The following is a 16748-nucleotide window of genomic DNA, read 5'->3' on the forward strand; positions in this document are numbered from 1 at the left end:
ATTTACATCCCCTAAAACACTGGAAGCATTTTGAAATCATTGATCTTTTCCAAATTATAAAAAGCCAATTATGGATTACTCAGAATAAAAAAAGCAGTGGGTAAAATAAAGACTAAAACATTTCTCTGTTTAAACAAACATGGTGAAGAGCAGACACATTTTATGAATGACATACAAGAACTTATCAAAAGATGGGCTAGCTAGCCAAAATTATCTTTTGAGATTTATAAAGAACTAATACATACAATACTGTACATACTGTACTATACAGTACATGCTTCATTGATTTAATATAAGTTTAAGGCATATATTAAACATGTGCTGGCCAGTTACTGTCACGATCGTAATCCCTCCTCTTAAGGGCGCTCCGGCCCTCTCATATCTTAGTTGATTTCATGCACATGCCCCCTGTTTTGTCCGTCTTTATTTAATCCTGGTGCTTTCAATATTCCTGGCTCTGCATTGGGAGACAGACGCCAGGAGGCCTGCCCACCACCAAGTCGCCCTACGTCCGTGGCTTAAAGGCATAGGCTTCCGATCGGCGTCCAGACCTGCTGAGTCCGGGGCTTGAATATTTAATACTGGGCCCTCCAGTAACAAGCTGCAGACTGGAAACTGTGAATGAGGCTTCTCAAATAATAACATAAGATGTGTTAAAGCTTGAAGCAATTATGATTCTTGCTATTGTGTCAATTTGTTAAAAAAGTTTGAAAGCACATCTCAAGTTGTAGCAATCAATTAAACCATGCCATTCCTTGAGAGAAATAACTGACATCAGTGATCATTAATAATTTCATACTGTAACACAATAAAATGTGAAAAAGTTACAAATTTAAGTGCCTGTTTTGAATATAAGGCTAGATGTCAATTAATAAAATAGTGGCTTGGGTGAATAATAGCAATGTCGCTATTTAATCTCAATAGTTTTTTTTTATTTTGTTGCAGTTGACCAGCATTATTCTTTGTTAGTTAAAATCTTTTTATTAAGTTTTACAAGGGAAAAATACATCAAGATAAAATAAAATCTTCTGTACTGTTTTCCTTTCAGCCAATCCTTGCTGTTAATCCAATCTTCTTATTATCCTGTGACTATTTTCCAAGACTTTTTCTGTTATTCTAAAGCTTGAATCTTTGACAATAAAGGTTAATAATCAATAAATACTGTAAAGAAACAGTAAATATTTTGAAAAACACTAATATATAAAGACTTTTAAAACATTTCCCCATGGGGATCCTGCAGAATTTCACATAGAGACAAATCTTTGTCTGAAGCCAGTGGAAAGGGATCTAAACAAGTGAAATGCTAATTCCTAAGAGTGTGCAAAGTAAAACATTGAAATTTGGGTGAACCTTATTTCACTCTTCTCTGTACCTGTAAATCTAATCCAGATATGTCAATATGTCATCCACAGATATGTGGATGCTGCACATTGGTGGTGGTGGAGGGAGTCCCCATTACCTGTAAAGCGCTTTGAGTGGAGTGTCCAGAAAAGCGCAATATAAGTGCAAGCAATTATTATTATTATTATTATTATTATTATTATTATTATTATTATTATTTCTATAGATCGAGACGAGTTCCCCAAGTCTTAGAAGTAAAATGAGTTACCATGAATAAAAACTTTTCATGTGATTTGGATAAAACTTTAATTTAAAATCAGTACAAAGTATGCTGTTGCATATATGAAATGCTTAATTTCATTAAGCAAAGAAAAGGTTCATTCTTACAAAGCTTGCCCAAAGTCAAGGGTAAGATTCATTTAGAATACCAATGTGTGAGGCTGCCTTAGTGAACAGCATCCTTAAAGTGCTTTAGTACTTTTTTGCATTTACTGGATTCCAATAAAATAAAAAAATTATAACTGGATTAGAAGCCTGTCTAAATATTGTGTCATTAAAATCACCACTGATACTACAGTATAGCATGTCACTTTTATCTTTTTAGAGAAATGTCACAGCTTGATGACATTTTTCAAGGATTCTGAATTATTATGAGAAACATTGTTTTGCTGCATCCTTCATACTGTTATTTAGGCACAATGATGTCTTTTCAGATTCATCCACTACAAAATTTAGCAGTCATAGAATCCATATTACAGGTTGCGTCTGAATGCATCCACTTTTGATTTCTGAATGTTTTAGATTCAATGCGTCTAAGAGTACCATGCCTGATTCTCATTCTGTCAAATGTCTGGGCAATATAGTCAGTTCTGCAAATCTGGCATATCCAACCATTAAGTCTGCAAACTGAGATGGCTTTTCAGTTTGAAAGGCAAATGTATGTATTGCTTCTTACCCTCATGAACAGTACCCTATCTCACCAAAATCCTTAGGGCATTGTCTATCTCCCCTCATGCAATTTAACTTAAACCTCGTCTTTTTGTATTTTATTGTGCAGAGGACCAAAATTCTGTGTTTACTTGCGGAAGTCAACTACAAAATGGTCTACAGATGTGTTTTGGAAAAAAAGGAGTTATTGTAACTTTTTATTTCATTTTTGTATTGCTGTACAATATAACTGACACTTTATCAGAATGAATGCAAGACTTAGATCACATCTATACATGACAGCAGCACTGTATTAAAAATGATGAAATACATTTTTTATTTTTTTCTAGAGTCTCATTGATTTTCAGCAGGTTTCTACACAGAATGTCTGCTGCCACATTTAAACAAATACCATGCAAAATACTGTAATTTTGCATTTTTAATTAAAGAAACTAAAACAAAACAGTGGAGGCCTTTTCTTAGACTGGACCTTACCCATAAAGCTTAAAAAAAGTAATTATAAGTAATCAATACATATTAAAATGTGTACTGTATAACCAACAAGTAATTGTTACGTAGGTACTTATTATGTTGAATATTAAACACACCTTATTAATAGGTTACTAGCTACAAAAAAATGATTCGCATTGCCGATACAGAAGAGAACATGGCTGTTGGCCAAATTAGGCTCCACTAACTGCTTGTTAATTATAACATCTCGGTGATAAAGCAGCTGAACTCAGTGGATTATGCATGGATTCTCTGCACCATAGTTGGACATTGGTTTGTAATAAAGGCATTAAAAGCAGACAATATGACATTAGATAAGGGTTTTATAGCCCATGAGTCTACGTTTATATGACTTAAGAACATGTTAGAAATATGTAAGCTATTACTAAAGATAGAACCCCAATTCCAAAGTGAAGGCTACATGTAATTTTACATTATCTTAATACTTAATAAAATAATACGTCTTTAGTACGGTATTGAAAAACTTCTTGAAAAATAAAAACAAAATCACAAAGAACTATCACCAGGGCATAATTAATCAATTCTGCATAATCAATAAGCACAAGTAAACACACCTTATGCAACTTTTAGTTAAGCTTGAAGTAAAAAAGAAACAGACAAATTTTAAACAGAATATTGCTATTGTAATATTGTAATATTGCTTTTGAATTTAGCAATCCAGTATAATCTGTAGCAAAATCTGCAAAATTATTAGTAAGATCAGAGGAAATGTCCCCAAAGAGGCTATGCATACCCCAAACTTAGAGCACCAACTGTTGTGCAACATGCATTAAATCAACCTCACACCTTTCTGCTATGCATGGAAGGAAAGGGTAAAAACAATCAATTTTTATACTCTAGTGGGAGTAAATAATGTTTAATTTTATGGTACCTCAGTCAACATTGTTGTGATAAACTGTTTCAGGCATTATTTCGACCTTTATGACTTTGTGTATTTCATCTCACTTCCACAAGGCTTTTGTTTTCTAAAAACTAAGAAATTCTATTTTTACTCCATCATTCATTGAAAATATTTCTTCCTAATGTCATGGGATAGCTTTCCCAGTGCTAAACCTAAATGTAGAGTATTGATAATGATATTATTTCTAGCAATTTATAAAATATGCATGATATATTTTATACAGAACAAAATATCTTACAAAATATCTTTACTGTACATCCACACTAATATTTGTTCTTGTTTTTATCAGCAGTGTTTGAAATGTATACTGTATACTGTACATTACATAAAATAAAAATATGGTTTTACTATATACAGTATTATGGACCTATTATGCAGTTGTTAATGAGTAATCAGCACATACTGTTTGATGTCATGTATAACCATCAAATAATATTTTATCAGGTACTTATTACACTGATTCTCAAACATGCCTTACTAACAGGTCACTGGCTATTAATAAAGGATCTGAATTGCCTATAATATGAAGTTCTTGTTTGCATTAGACTCTACTAACAGTCTGCAGCATTTGCTTGACATATCAAAACTAAGTTTGGCGATTAAATATGTTTTTGTGTCAAGTCATAAATATAGCCGCCCTTCATATCTCCTTCCTTTTGTATTCTGCTGTACATTAGGCATTGCTGCCAGGTGACATTTTCATACCAATTGGAATCTAATCTGTTTTTGGCAGGATGCGTATTCTAGATTTGGAAGGTTTTTGGAATTGGTTAGCTGAGTGTTACTATTAGCATCCCAACTATTTCTGTATTTCTTTGACAGCATTAGGTGCTGGAGTATAGGCTTTTTATATACATTCTCAATGTAAGTCTAATTAGTGTGCTATAGAAAATTACTGTAGCATATAAATTGTTTATTTGCACAAAGAGATTGTTTATTAAGTAACAGAAATGTGGGGATTGTATGTTCTTTCATGAAGATTCATTGGTAAGCATCATCACATCATTAACAAGGCAATGGTTAATTAAAGCTTTATGCTGTAAGTATGTTTTGATAATGATATTCATATACTTTATATACTGTGTGTATACAATACAGTCTTAAGTATAACCACTGAGCTTATTTAGCTGGAGAACTCTGGTTTAACACTTTATTACATGTCTGATGCTGGAATTCTGTATTTATAAAAGCAAAAGAAAACGAAATCTCCTTTAATCCCCCTGTGGTTATTAAACAAAAAATTAAAATGAACAAAGTGCCTCAGCTCTATCCTGAATTCTGCCTTTGAAAATGGTAAATTAAAATTCTAAATGGATGCTTTTAAATATACAGTAGCTGAAGGTCAAAACTATTCTTAAAATACACTTCTGCATTTTTGAATATCTCCCGTGTTTCATTCACAAGCTACAGTCTAAGCCATATTAAAAAGTGAGAAAAATGTGGTTTTAAGAAGTGCCAGAAAACCTTTCCAGCAACCGCTGTGCCTTCAAATGAATTCAAGCCCAGCTTTACTGGTCATTTATTATTTGGGAAGTGTCTTAAATGCAATATTAAACTGGTCCTCTGGTAGTTGATTTAAATTCTCAGTGACACATGTGCCAGCCTGGATCTGCTATAATTTGACTCTGCTATATAATTAGTAACTCATCATAAAGATTAAGGTACTGGATTGGGGCTATTTCCAAAAGACTCATTTACAGGTGAAAAACAAAAGTCTCCTGAATGTTGTGGAGCATATTAGGTGATGTCATTGGACCTTGTCAGATCTGGCTGCCAAGCATCTTAGATCCAGTAATAAAGTATGAAATTAAAGTATTTGCCCATTTAAACTGGAGCCGTTTTCAAAATCAGTATGGTTTGGTTTCAGTTAAGAACAGTGTGAACCTCAATGCTCAATTTTTAAATGAATTCAACCAAACTGAACCGATATTGACTTGGAAGAAAGACTGAGTTCCCTTTATGAAATTAATGTGATCTAAATGATTAATTTAGTTTGAACAGGAAATGAATTAGATGATAACAGCTCCAGAAAAATGTCTTCCTGGCATTAGAGCAACTTCATTATGCAACAATGTCCAGGAATTCAAAATGGAGAGAAGAGGAAATGGTAGCTCTCTTTGAGACATGTCTGCAAAATGGAGCTAGAAAAAACACAGATGCATTCATTATTCACTGTTCTAAGTCGCTGAAGTTTATGAGAAGAGTTTTCTTTAGGACCAACACAATGCAGAGTAAAAATACTCAAATGTATTTCAAAACAAGTGAAATGCCACAAAAATCAAATTTATTTATATATCTAATACAATTAACGATTTAAATATCAGGTCTCAAACAAGATTATTACAGTGTGAGTATCGTAGAAACATAAGAAGAAGATGAACCGTGAAAATGAACTCCAGTCCAGTAAAACTGAGCTTCTTGAGAACAGCAAGTGGACTGATTCATTGTTCAAAACAAGCCCAGTGACGACATGCCTTTGCACTGCTGGGGCTTGGGTTCCACACGCCATACAATGTAGACCTGGTTTGAATACTTCTTTCAGTGGTTTCAAAGATATTGTAATAAAGAAGTGTGTTGTATTATTAAAGAGCCCAAGATAGCCATCTGTGAAAATGAGATACAAGTCCTATTTCGTCCATTACTAAGAAAATTAACAAAATACATAAAAACCAAGTATTCTAATATAATATTCTGTATGCGTGTTATGAAGATAATGTGTATGTCATACAAATGAAATAATAAGCTGCAGTGAACTCTGCAGCAGTCAACTCTCAGACAGCTATAAAAATATCCCAAGACAATTTGGAATTGTTCTCTGACCCCTAAAAAAAAGCTGCAAGACAATCAAGAGTTGCACTTAAACGGCATGTTGAGGACCCACAGGAATACTGAAGAAATGATGGAACTTAGATAAAGCTTTTAGCCAATGGACAAGTGGGTAAAAAGATACTGCTGTATTACACATGGAAACCCAAGTAACCACCAGCAACGCTGCAGGCAATCTGTATCAATGTATGACACGTCCCACAGGTGTAACTGTGGGGACGTAACTACAGCGAGACTGTAAGAAAAAAAAAAATATCCAAGTCTTAAAAATTCAAAAGTAACATTCTTTATGATAATGTAAATCTATCCATCTATTTTTTAACCTCTCTATCCAATCCAGGGTCATGGAGGAGCTGGAGCCTGTCCCAGCAAGCAACAGGCGCATTGCAAGATACATCCTGGACGGGACGCCAGTCCATCACAGGACACACACACTCACACCAGGGCCAATTTTTCCCAAAAGCCAATTAACCTACAGTACCATCACTGTATACGTACCTAGAAGAAATCAACACGTACACAGGGGTATAATACAAACTCCACACAGAGAGCACCTCAGTAATTGAACCCAGGGCCCTTGAGCAGCAATGCTAATCACTGCTCCACTATATACTGTATGAAAATCCTATTTTTATTGTGTGCTTCTTACTGACTGTACTGATTGTATTGTATTGATTGTATTGATTGTATGAGATACCATTTTGATACAAGTCATCCTCTCCCACTGTCTTTGCGGTTTTGACTATGTCGATATTTCTTTCTAATATGTTTGTTCTGTGGCACAGTGTGAGCCCAGGACTTCCTCCCCTCTGCTGTACTTTCCCTACAAGCACTGTTGAAGTAAATCTTCACTGAGGGTCATATAAAAGAAACGACTGCTGATTGGAGTACAGTACAGTAACACGTTTTGTGTGTGTGTTTTGTACTATTGTTTTTTTTCATACGTCCCGAAGTTCAGAGCATGATGTGAATGACTTGTCCCTTAAGAGCATACAGCATGAGACTGCTACTGTATCTTCAAAAGCAAGAACCTTTCGAAGTCTGTTCCCTACTTCTTTTTGTAAAAGTGTTTATTTGTCAAAAAAGGTGCAGAAAATCCCATGACAGGTACTGTACCTCATTGTTCACGAAAGCAAGATTGAACAGCAGAATGAGGACTTGGCCTTCTGAAGGAATCAAATAAAAGTTTGCCAACTTCAATGCTTCAAAGCATGCATCATGAAGAATGTAGTTAGTACTTTGGGGAGTAATATTCCTGTCAAACTGGACCAAGGAGTCCGTTGACACTTTTCAAAACTATCAGAAAACTGCTTATTTCACACCTGGACGTGACAGGAAGCCAATTCAGCTCCTGTAGTGTTTCAGAAAGTAATTTGTTCAAACTGAAAGAGAGAATGTATCGCATCACTATAGATGTGCACTTGATCAAATGCCAGACAATGGATCACTAGTCAGTCCTGAGAATCCACGAACGAGGGGATGACATTTTTAGAACTGCACCTGTTTCCAGAGAAAATGCTAATGAAGCTCTTGGATTTGTGAAAATAAGAAGATCATTTTGAGCATTACAGAACATAATCAAATATAACATAATAACAGAATTTTCTCAGGGACTCTTTTAAGATAACACTTGACTGTGTACACTATGTTAAGAAAAAATGAAAGGTAATAGAAAACAAGAGCTGCAAATACAATTCTTAAAGGTCTCATGCTACAGACAGATATAGTACCCAATATTAATATTTGCATGTCAGCCATGCTTTCCATGTCCTATGTTTACCAATGCCAGCAAAACTTACAGTACCTTCTGCAGAACTTCCTGAATGGCAAATGGACATGTTGTGATGTAATTCAAAGAGACTTGTTTTTTTATATACTTGTAAACCAGCTACTGTATATCAACTTGGAAAGAAACAGCAGATTACTGCTTTCTCTTCTGTCTGTATACTGGAGCTCTCATGGTTGTCTTCAATCGTTTTACTACTAAAAATCAACATCAGCCTTCTATTTCAGTCCATAAAAAAATTGCAAATGGATGCAAGCAAGTACAAGTGTATTTCAAGGGTTTTTCAGTCTCCACCAAACCTTGTAGGTTAGTAGTTTTGTCTGTAGTTAAACCTTGCACAAAAGACGAGTAATGTTGATGAGCAATAGGAACTTGAGAGCTGTTATTGAGAAGCACTCAAAGCCTCTGTGGCCCAGTTGGACAGCGTTGTTTCTTCAGCAAAGGCTTAGCTATTGGAGCTTTTAAAGTGTTCAAAATGATTCTCTGCCAATGTCTCACTGTATCACATAACTAATGCCTATGGATAAGGTCTTTTGTTGTGTCTCTAGCACTGTTACAGTACACTATTACAAACTGGAAAAACTAGAGAAATGTCACCTTTCTTACAAATTTTTCTCAACAGTGTTTCTGGTTTTTATCATTTCTCTTTGTTGCAGATGTAAAAGCATCCAGTAATACTGAATCAACTTCTTGTAACTGCTTAGTAGTTGCATTTTGTAAAACTGCTAAACTGCTAAAAAATTCCAATGGCTCTTGAAGGATATAGAAACAGACATAGAGTATAAGATATATCTTATATACAGATATGTGAAATGCAACAGAGACCACCACTTTAAAGACATACTGTAGCATTCAGTTACAGAATAAAATATTCTTTGCTAATTTTTTACTCTAAAGGCTTCAACATTTTTTAATATCTCCTCATGCTGGAGATCATAATACATTTGAAAAGCTAATGTCTTATAAAAAAGCATTTTCAAATATATTTCGAGGAATTTCAAACGCTGGATTCCCAGTTACAATAGCACTGGGGACACCATGGGATATATTATATTATATTATATTATATTATATTATATTATATTATATTATATTATATTATATTATATTATGTGTCTTTCCATAGATAGAATTCACATTTTAAATTAGCACATTTTAGATGTCTACTCTGTACTGTATATCAAACGTAATTCAACGGAACCTTGCAGAAGAAATGACATACTGTATAGAAGATAACAGACTGAAAAAAACTTCTGATCCCCGGCCATAGTTCCTCAGATATAAATCAATTAATTTTCCAGCACAGAGTGAAACTGTAGATAGCAGCCATTCCATCATATTGGATGAGATCCTAACCACTGTCTAATCAGCTGTTCTTCCTATGAACAGTAATTAAAAGCTGGATTCAGATTCAGCAAATTCGCAGTAAATGGTCAGATGATTTGGAATAAAATTCCACAAGATAAAACCGTAAGTGGCCAACAGTTTAATTTGTACTTTCTATTTAATCATCGGTTTATGTTTCTAAAAAAAAGATATAAATTGATACTGAAAGCTACAGTACAGCAAGGCAATTTATTTTTTGTAAATCAAACCCGAACCATACAGTACATCACTGTTCTCATATTCTTCAGGATTTTAAATAATACAGTCTACAGTACCTAGGAGCTGTACAGTACACGTTCTAATATTATATAGTACTGTATATACTGTATGTAAAGGAACAAGTAATAGGTTTATTCCATGCTAATAAAAAGAAGAGAGAAAAAGCACAACATTTCGGCCGTGAAACCTGAAGAAGGCTCCACGGCCGAAACGTTGTGTTTTTTCTCTTCTTTTTTTCAGCATGGAATAAACCTGTTACTTGTTCCTTTGCAGCCTACGCTTGCTGACGCAGCTCCCCACCTGAACTATACTGTATGTATACATTTATTACTTTTCCTGTGGCCCAGACAGACAAGGGTATATTTATTTTTGTTAACAAGCTTCTTTTTAGTAGTAGTAAGGCCTTTGTTAGCATAGTAAACTATTGTAAGAAGCATCAAGCTGGCAAAGGGAAAATGCTGCTTTCATTTTGCGAGAACATCTGGGATAGAAATTTGCTACTTGGTTCCACATGCAGCTAGTGTGCCACTGTGCCACTCAAGGCTCTGCAGGCAAATATACTACAATTAGTCTGGTGAAATGGCCCATAAATCAGAACTCAGGGACTGCTGGGAAAACCTGCAGGACCCATAAATGGATGACATCACAGGCCATCAGCAAAAACAATAGGGAGTTAGAGATTCTAAATAACACAAACACATAATGTTTGCAGTGGTGCTAGACTGAACATGGTAATTATGCTATTGGGCTATTAGTATGAGAAGCTAATGTAGTCTTCTTTTACAAAGAAGTTCAGCAATTTTTTTGTATTCTCTACCAAACATCTATCCTAGTGGTATTATTGCACTTCACAAACTCCTAACCCTTATTCAAGAAATGCTTTTGTGAGTCTACAACACATTTCAATCACAGCTTTATTATAGATTTTCCATTCTGCAATGTGAAATGAACTGTAACATAAATAATAACATCACTTTATTAACCCTTTACAATTTCTTGCATTAGGAATGATCTTTTCACATATCCCAGCTTGCTCTCCATGAGACACAGATAGGGAGAGAGCGTGGGGTCAGAGCGCAGGGTCTGCCATTGTATTACATCATGGTGCACACAACACACAAATGGCAAAGGCACATTTTGTATTTAGGTTGCATGTGCTTATAAAATTCTCCAATGTCCTCCCACAATTTAAAGATATGCTTTCCATACTAAGTCAGATCTCTAAATTCCCGTCTGTCTTCCCCAATTTTTGAGTGCTATCTGCATAGAGTTTGTATGTTCTCCCTATGCTTGTGTGGTTTTCCTCCATGTACTGTACTCCAGTAACCTCCCACAGTCCAAGGAAATGCTCATAGCGTAATTGTATTCTATAGAAACCTTGCCCCAGTGTGAGTGTGTGGGTCTGTGTGTGCCCTGCGATGGACTGGAGTCCTGACAAGGGTGCACCCTGCCACGCACCCAGTGTGTGCTTGGATAGGCTCTGGGCCACCGGATAAACGTTTATTGAAAGTGAGGTGATATAATCTTTCTGTAGGTGAACAGAATGCTTCCTCCCCTATACTTTGACCTTTTGTAATACAGAACAGAAAATATTTATCATAACATTTTGCGAAAGGAAGTCCTTGAGAAAGCATGTACAGCAAAGATAGGCAATTTGTAAAATGTATGACAGTATATTTGCTGGAAACATAAGGTACACATGCATTTGTCTGAAATGATTCATCTCCTGGTCTGGTTTCAAGACATTGGTATGCCAAACAGGGAAAAGAGCAGAATGGCAAATCACATAGACTAGGAATATCAACATTTATTAGAGCTCAACCACTCGTTTGAAGTAGTGCTCGAGTGGCAGAGCTTGATTTTCCATTCCAGTTGGTTAATGGCCCACACAAGAAAGTTTAAAACTCTTTATTTAGGAAGGTAAAGTATTGTTATGGCAAGCATAAAAAGAATAAAAATGAAATAACGATTCATTATTCTAATCCTGCAAAAAGCCGTTGCTTTGCTACACTTCCTCTTAGTAGAGACAAAAATCACAGGGTGCACAGTTTCTCTGGCCATAGGTGTATGTAAACCATGGAACAAAATCGTATTATCCTGCAGAGTAATGTGATATCAGATAAAAATATGTGAAATGCACGTTATCCAACAAACAATGAAGTAGAATAACAGATTATTTAGATATACAGTACAGTATCACAAAATGATAGTGAGCAAAAACATACTGTAATTTCTGCCAAATAAATTGCAAAACTAAAACTTTCAATATGCTCTGCAGACATTGGTGGGCTCTTGTTGGATTAAATGTATTATGTATTACATTATGTCTCTAACCTCTCTGAAAAACACATTTACCATCCGGGAAGATGTTTGCTCAGTAGTTGCCACTTCATTTTGAGCTTCAAAACTAAGAATACGGTTGTCTATAGTTTATGAGTCTGACAAAATCACTATTGATAAGAACTCAATTTTTCCAGCATAGTTTAAAATTGGATATTTATGAATGAGCACAAAGAAATGGAAAGTCCCTCAACTTAACATTAAATATGTCTTAGTCTTTTGTATTTTCGATTTGTACTGTTTTGGGAAGAATGGTTCATTTCATTCAAGGCTGAGAGTATTCAAAGGCTCTTTCATAGATGTGAAAAGGAAATTTCATGGATGAAAAAGGCAGCAATCTCCTATATGATCTGTGTGATCTAACACATAAAACATAAAAACTGAAAAAATAGATAATATAACATTTGATAGGGCCTGGATAATATTTATAAAAGGTACAGTATATTAATTAGATTGAGGGCAGTCCAGTATCCACTAGTACTTTATTTAGGCTGGTGCGATGAGTATTTTAAATACTGAGATTAATGCTACACTGTATATTGTATTTTACATACTGTACTTTACCGGAACATATCAAACATATCAATTGAATCTGGAATATGTGGAAACACATATACTGCTGAATATGAAAACATCTCTGTTTTATATGGATGCTTCATGTACATAAATGATACCTTATCCCAAATGTGGGGACTGAATTTAATCAACTTCAAAAATGACTTCATAAATTTTATGTTTAGATGGTAGATTTTTAAATCATGCATCCAAAAAACAAAGGATTGAAAGGAAAGGTGTCACTTGCAAAAGATCATTGTAGACAAATGTAGAGTAAAGAGGTCCTTTTAAAAAAACTTCAGGGAAATTTCAGGGAAACATAACATTGTTTGTTTTCACCGTTTATATTGACAGACTCACAGTTGTGTCTGAAATAGCTTTTGCAATTTTAAGTTTTAAGAATTCTTTGGCAATAAATGTATTGCCATACTGTTGGGTTAACCCCAATATTTCTTATTACATGCACTGTTTACAGGCCACACACCTCTTGTCCTGTGTTCCACTTGTATTAAGAGTTTATTTCTGGCATTAAGGAACATTCCACAAATGAAACAACTGCTGAAGTTTCAGTGATATTTAAACCTTAAAAAAATCAATGAAATGTTGTCCTTTCTGGGACAGCACACAATATTCTGTACTTACAGAAGATCCATTGAGAATTCAGACCAACTCAAGAATGACAGACATGACTGAAAACCCATAATATATATATTAAACAGATACAGTCGAAGCTTCATAAGGGTGATAGAAAGCTATCAATGCGTTTACTCGTGGGAAATAGGATCAAAGATATTTTATGAAGGGTTATAAAAAGTGATGCACAAAAGTACACTTTTTGTCACGAATTACATGCCCTTAAAATAAACAATAACATCTTCAGTATCCCAAAAGTTCAATACTTAGATCTTCAGTATCCCAAAAGTTCAATACTTAGATACAGTATGTGTATAAAACAAATGAAACAAAACATTACACTAATCCAAGTGTGAATAATTTTGTACAATTACAGTTACTGAGACAATCATTTAAGTTAAAAAAGCATTCATCTCAAGGCAATGACATTTGAAAATAATGGTTAGTCTTTAGTCAAATTTTAAAATATTCACATAGAACATTTCTTAGTTACAGATGAGGGTTACCACACAGACAGAAAAGTTCTTTTTCCCACAATCTGAATCCTAAAAATAGGAAAATTCAAGGACAGCACAGAATAAGAGTTAAAAGTGAATGCCCAGAGAATAATTTTATGGTACCACAGCTGTTATAACTACACTACAAAGTAGATGCCTCCTTTAAAGCTTTATAGGTCATAGCAAATAATTTAAAATTGACCCAGCATTTAATGTGAAGCACAAGTAAAGAAACAAGTAAAGAGGTTGCTACGTAAAGTAAGAACCCATGTAGCATACTGTAGATCTGAGCATACAAAAACTGCTAATTATTTTAGAAAGTTTTAACTCAGGCAATGCTGGGTATAGGAAATAAAGACACCTCCGTGACAAAGTAAATATAGTTTGAGACAGAAATGTAACTCCAAAATTAAAAACAACAAACAAACTGAAACTTGTCTATTCTAATGAGCACAATACTGTCAAGGGTCCATTTTAAATTCCTGAATTTGCTCTTCACTTGTCAAAAAGCAACCACAATTTCTGTGAATTTCTAGGAAGGAATTTCTTTTGCATCTAAAGTTTTTACCTTAATGATACAATGCATAAATACAGCCAACAATTCTTCACAGTTTGTTATACAGGTAATGTGGCAATAAATGTTATATTTCCAAATGATCTGACCCATAGCTAAGGCAATTGAACTGTCTGTTTCTTGCTTGCAAAACAATATCTTGTTTTTCACTGCATTTTCTAGAATCTGTATTACAGGCAATTATACATTTAAGCAAGATCTAGTGTTAAATCAGCTTATCAGCTATCTTATAGAAGATTCACTGTTTATTAATTAGCATTTAGTTACTGTAAAATGCTATCACCTATTAATCCATATCAGAATATACAGTCCAAATTCAATAATAAACCACTGTCAGCTTCAACTCATGTGGTTTCTGAGCTGCAGTAAGGATGTAGACATAGGAAAGGATTCAATGAGACTATCAAAGAGACCACATTCTGCAGCAGAGAAGTTTCCACATGCTAACCAGTAAAGGCAGGCTGAAAAGTGTTCTATAACAATCAAGAGTGCTCCAGTCTGAAGTGTGTTTGTTCAGTAAAGCATTTGAGAACAGAAGAACCGCTCCACAGCTCAAACGAGCATTTATAGTTTTTGGAGGTGAAAGAAAATTAAGAGAAAGGTATAAACATGAAAACAGTTATGGGATCCAGCGATTCAGTGTAGGGTCACATTTTCAACATCAATCTAATCCAACCAGTTGGGATGCTTTTTAGAATAAAAAATGAAATAAAATACAAAATATACAGCAATAAAATATTTCAGATACTTCTAAGGTCTCAGCTAACCCTGTAATTACTGAAATAATGTAGCACTATCAGTGGTATTAGATTATGCATTTGAAATACTGTAGATCAGACAAGAATACATTTTAAAATCACATAAGCCAATAAGGTTTTATAGTGCTGGTTTAATTCCTGGGGTGGTTTATGACTAGAGTTTGTACAGTATGTTCTCCTCGTGTTTGTGTGGGTTTCCTCTGGGTGCTCCAGTTTCCTCCCACAGTCCGGAGACACACTGATAGGTTAGTTAGCTCCTGGGAAAGTGAGCCCAAGTCTGCTGTGTGTGTAGTTGTGTCGGTCTGCCCTGCGATTGACTGGCATCCTGTTCCAGGATGTGCTGTATCCTGCTTGTGCCCCTTGTTTGCCAGGATATGCTCTGGCTCCCCAATGGCCCTGTACTGGTTATAGCAGTTGGAAAATGGAGGGATAAGTTATTAAGTGTAGAAGTGTGTCTCTCCATCTATGTCTTTTTTTTCCCCCAAAGAAAACTGAAGCACCCAGGGAAAGCTCACGTGAAACACAGAGAGAACAGACAAACTCAGTAGAGACAATACCCAGACAGCAGTAGCAATGCTGGAAATTAAGTGCAATAAAGCTAAATAAATTTCCACAACTGCAACTAAATAGGTACAGTACAGTACAATCTACAGTAAATACAGTATAATGAATATCTTTGATTGATATGTTCTTCTACAACTGTCGCTGTGTGTTCAGAAATAGTGAAACCATCAGGAAATGTTCATCAGCATTTGTGACAATACTTACACTTTCCTTAATATTTTATTAACTAGTAAAGTAAGACCTAAAATGAAAGTTCTACAGTACAATGCAATGATTCCAATATATAGCCCACGGCTTAAATCTAACAAAACTAATAAGCAATAAGCAAATAACATTATTTAAAACTAATACATATTGCCGTAGATTTTACATGATTATTATTTTTTTATTATTTTAAAACCACCAGCAGCCCTGTGATACATTTGAAAAGTAGCCATGGTTCTACTACATTGAGGTATGCCTGTGCAATACAGCATGTACATTATTTACCAAAAACAGTAAGAGTGAGCTACAGTATGCTTTCCTTAGAAATACTATCAGTACGTTTCTTCAAATAAGCATGAAAAGGTTTATACAGTCTGAATGAAGAAACAAAAAATCTGTTCTTACCTTCATAGATTGCTTTAAATCCTTGTGCACTCACGGCAAAGTCAGTAGTAAACCACAGTGCAAGAATCGAACCCGTGCTTACAATTGGCGGTGGCAGGAAAAAGCCTGACAATCTGAAATACAAAAAAGCATAAAAGGTCATGCTCCAGGTTTTAGAAGCCCATTTAATGATAGATTGCTTAATTATTAATTGAGTAATTAATAATTGTACAATAAGAAACAGCTGTTTAGGTTCTAGTTTACAACACATATCACTGTAAGTCAAATATGGTCACACTCTTCTTGTGGAAACCCCTCCAAA

General features: G+C 34.8%; 1 protein-coding gene across 1 annotated transcript in view; it reads right to left on the reverse strand.

Annotated features, from left to right (window-relative positions):
* Positions 1 to 16748, reverse strand: part of csmd1a (CUB and Sushi multiple domains 1a) — a 604432-nt gene that overhangs the window by 370416 nt on the left and 217268 nt on the right. The window contains exon 3 of the mRNA XM_015363222.2: positions 16448 to 16560. Within this exon, the coding sequence (XP_015218708.2) occupies positions 16448 to 16560 (113 nt within the window). The remainder of the gene's footprint in view (positions 1 to 16447; positions 16561 to 16748) is intronic.

Source organism: Lepisosteus oculatus, chromosome 17, assembly GCF_040954835.1.
Source record: "Lepisosteus oculatus isolate fLepOcu1 chromosome 17, fLepOcu1.hap2, whole genome shotgun sequence".
Taxonomy (NCBI): domain Eukaryota; kingdom Metazoa; phylum Chordata; class Actinopteri; order Semionotiformes; family Lepisosteidae; genus Lepisosteus; species Lepisosteus oculatus.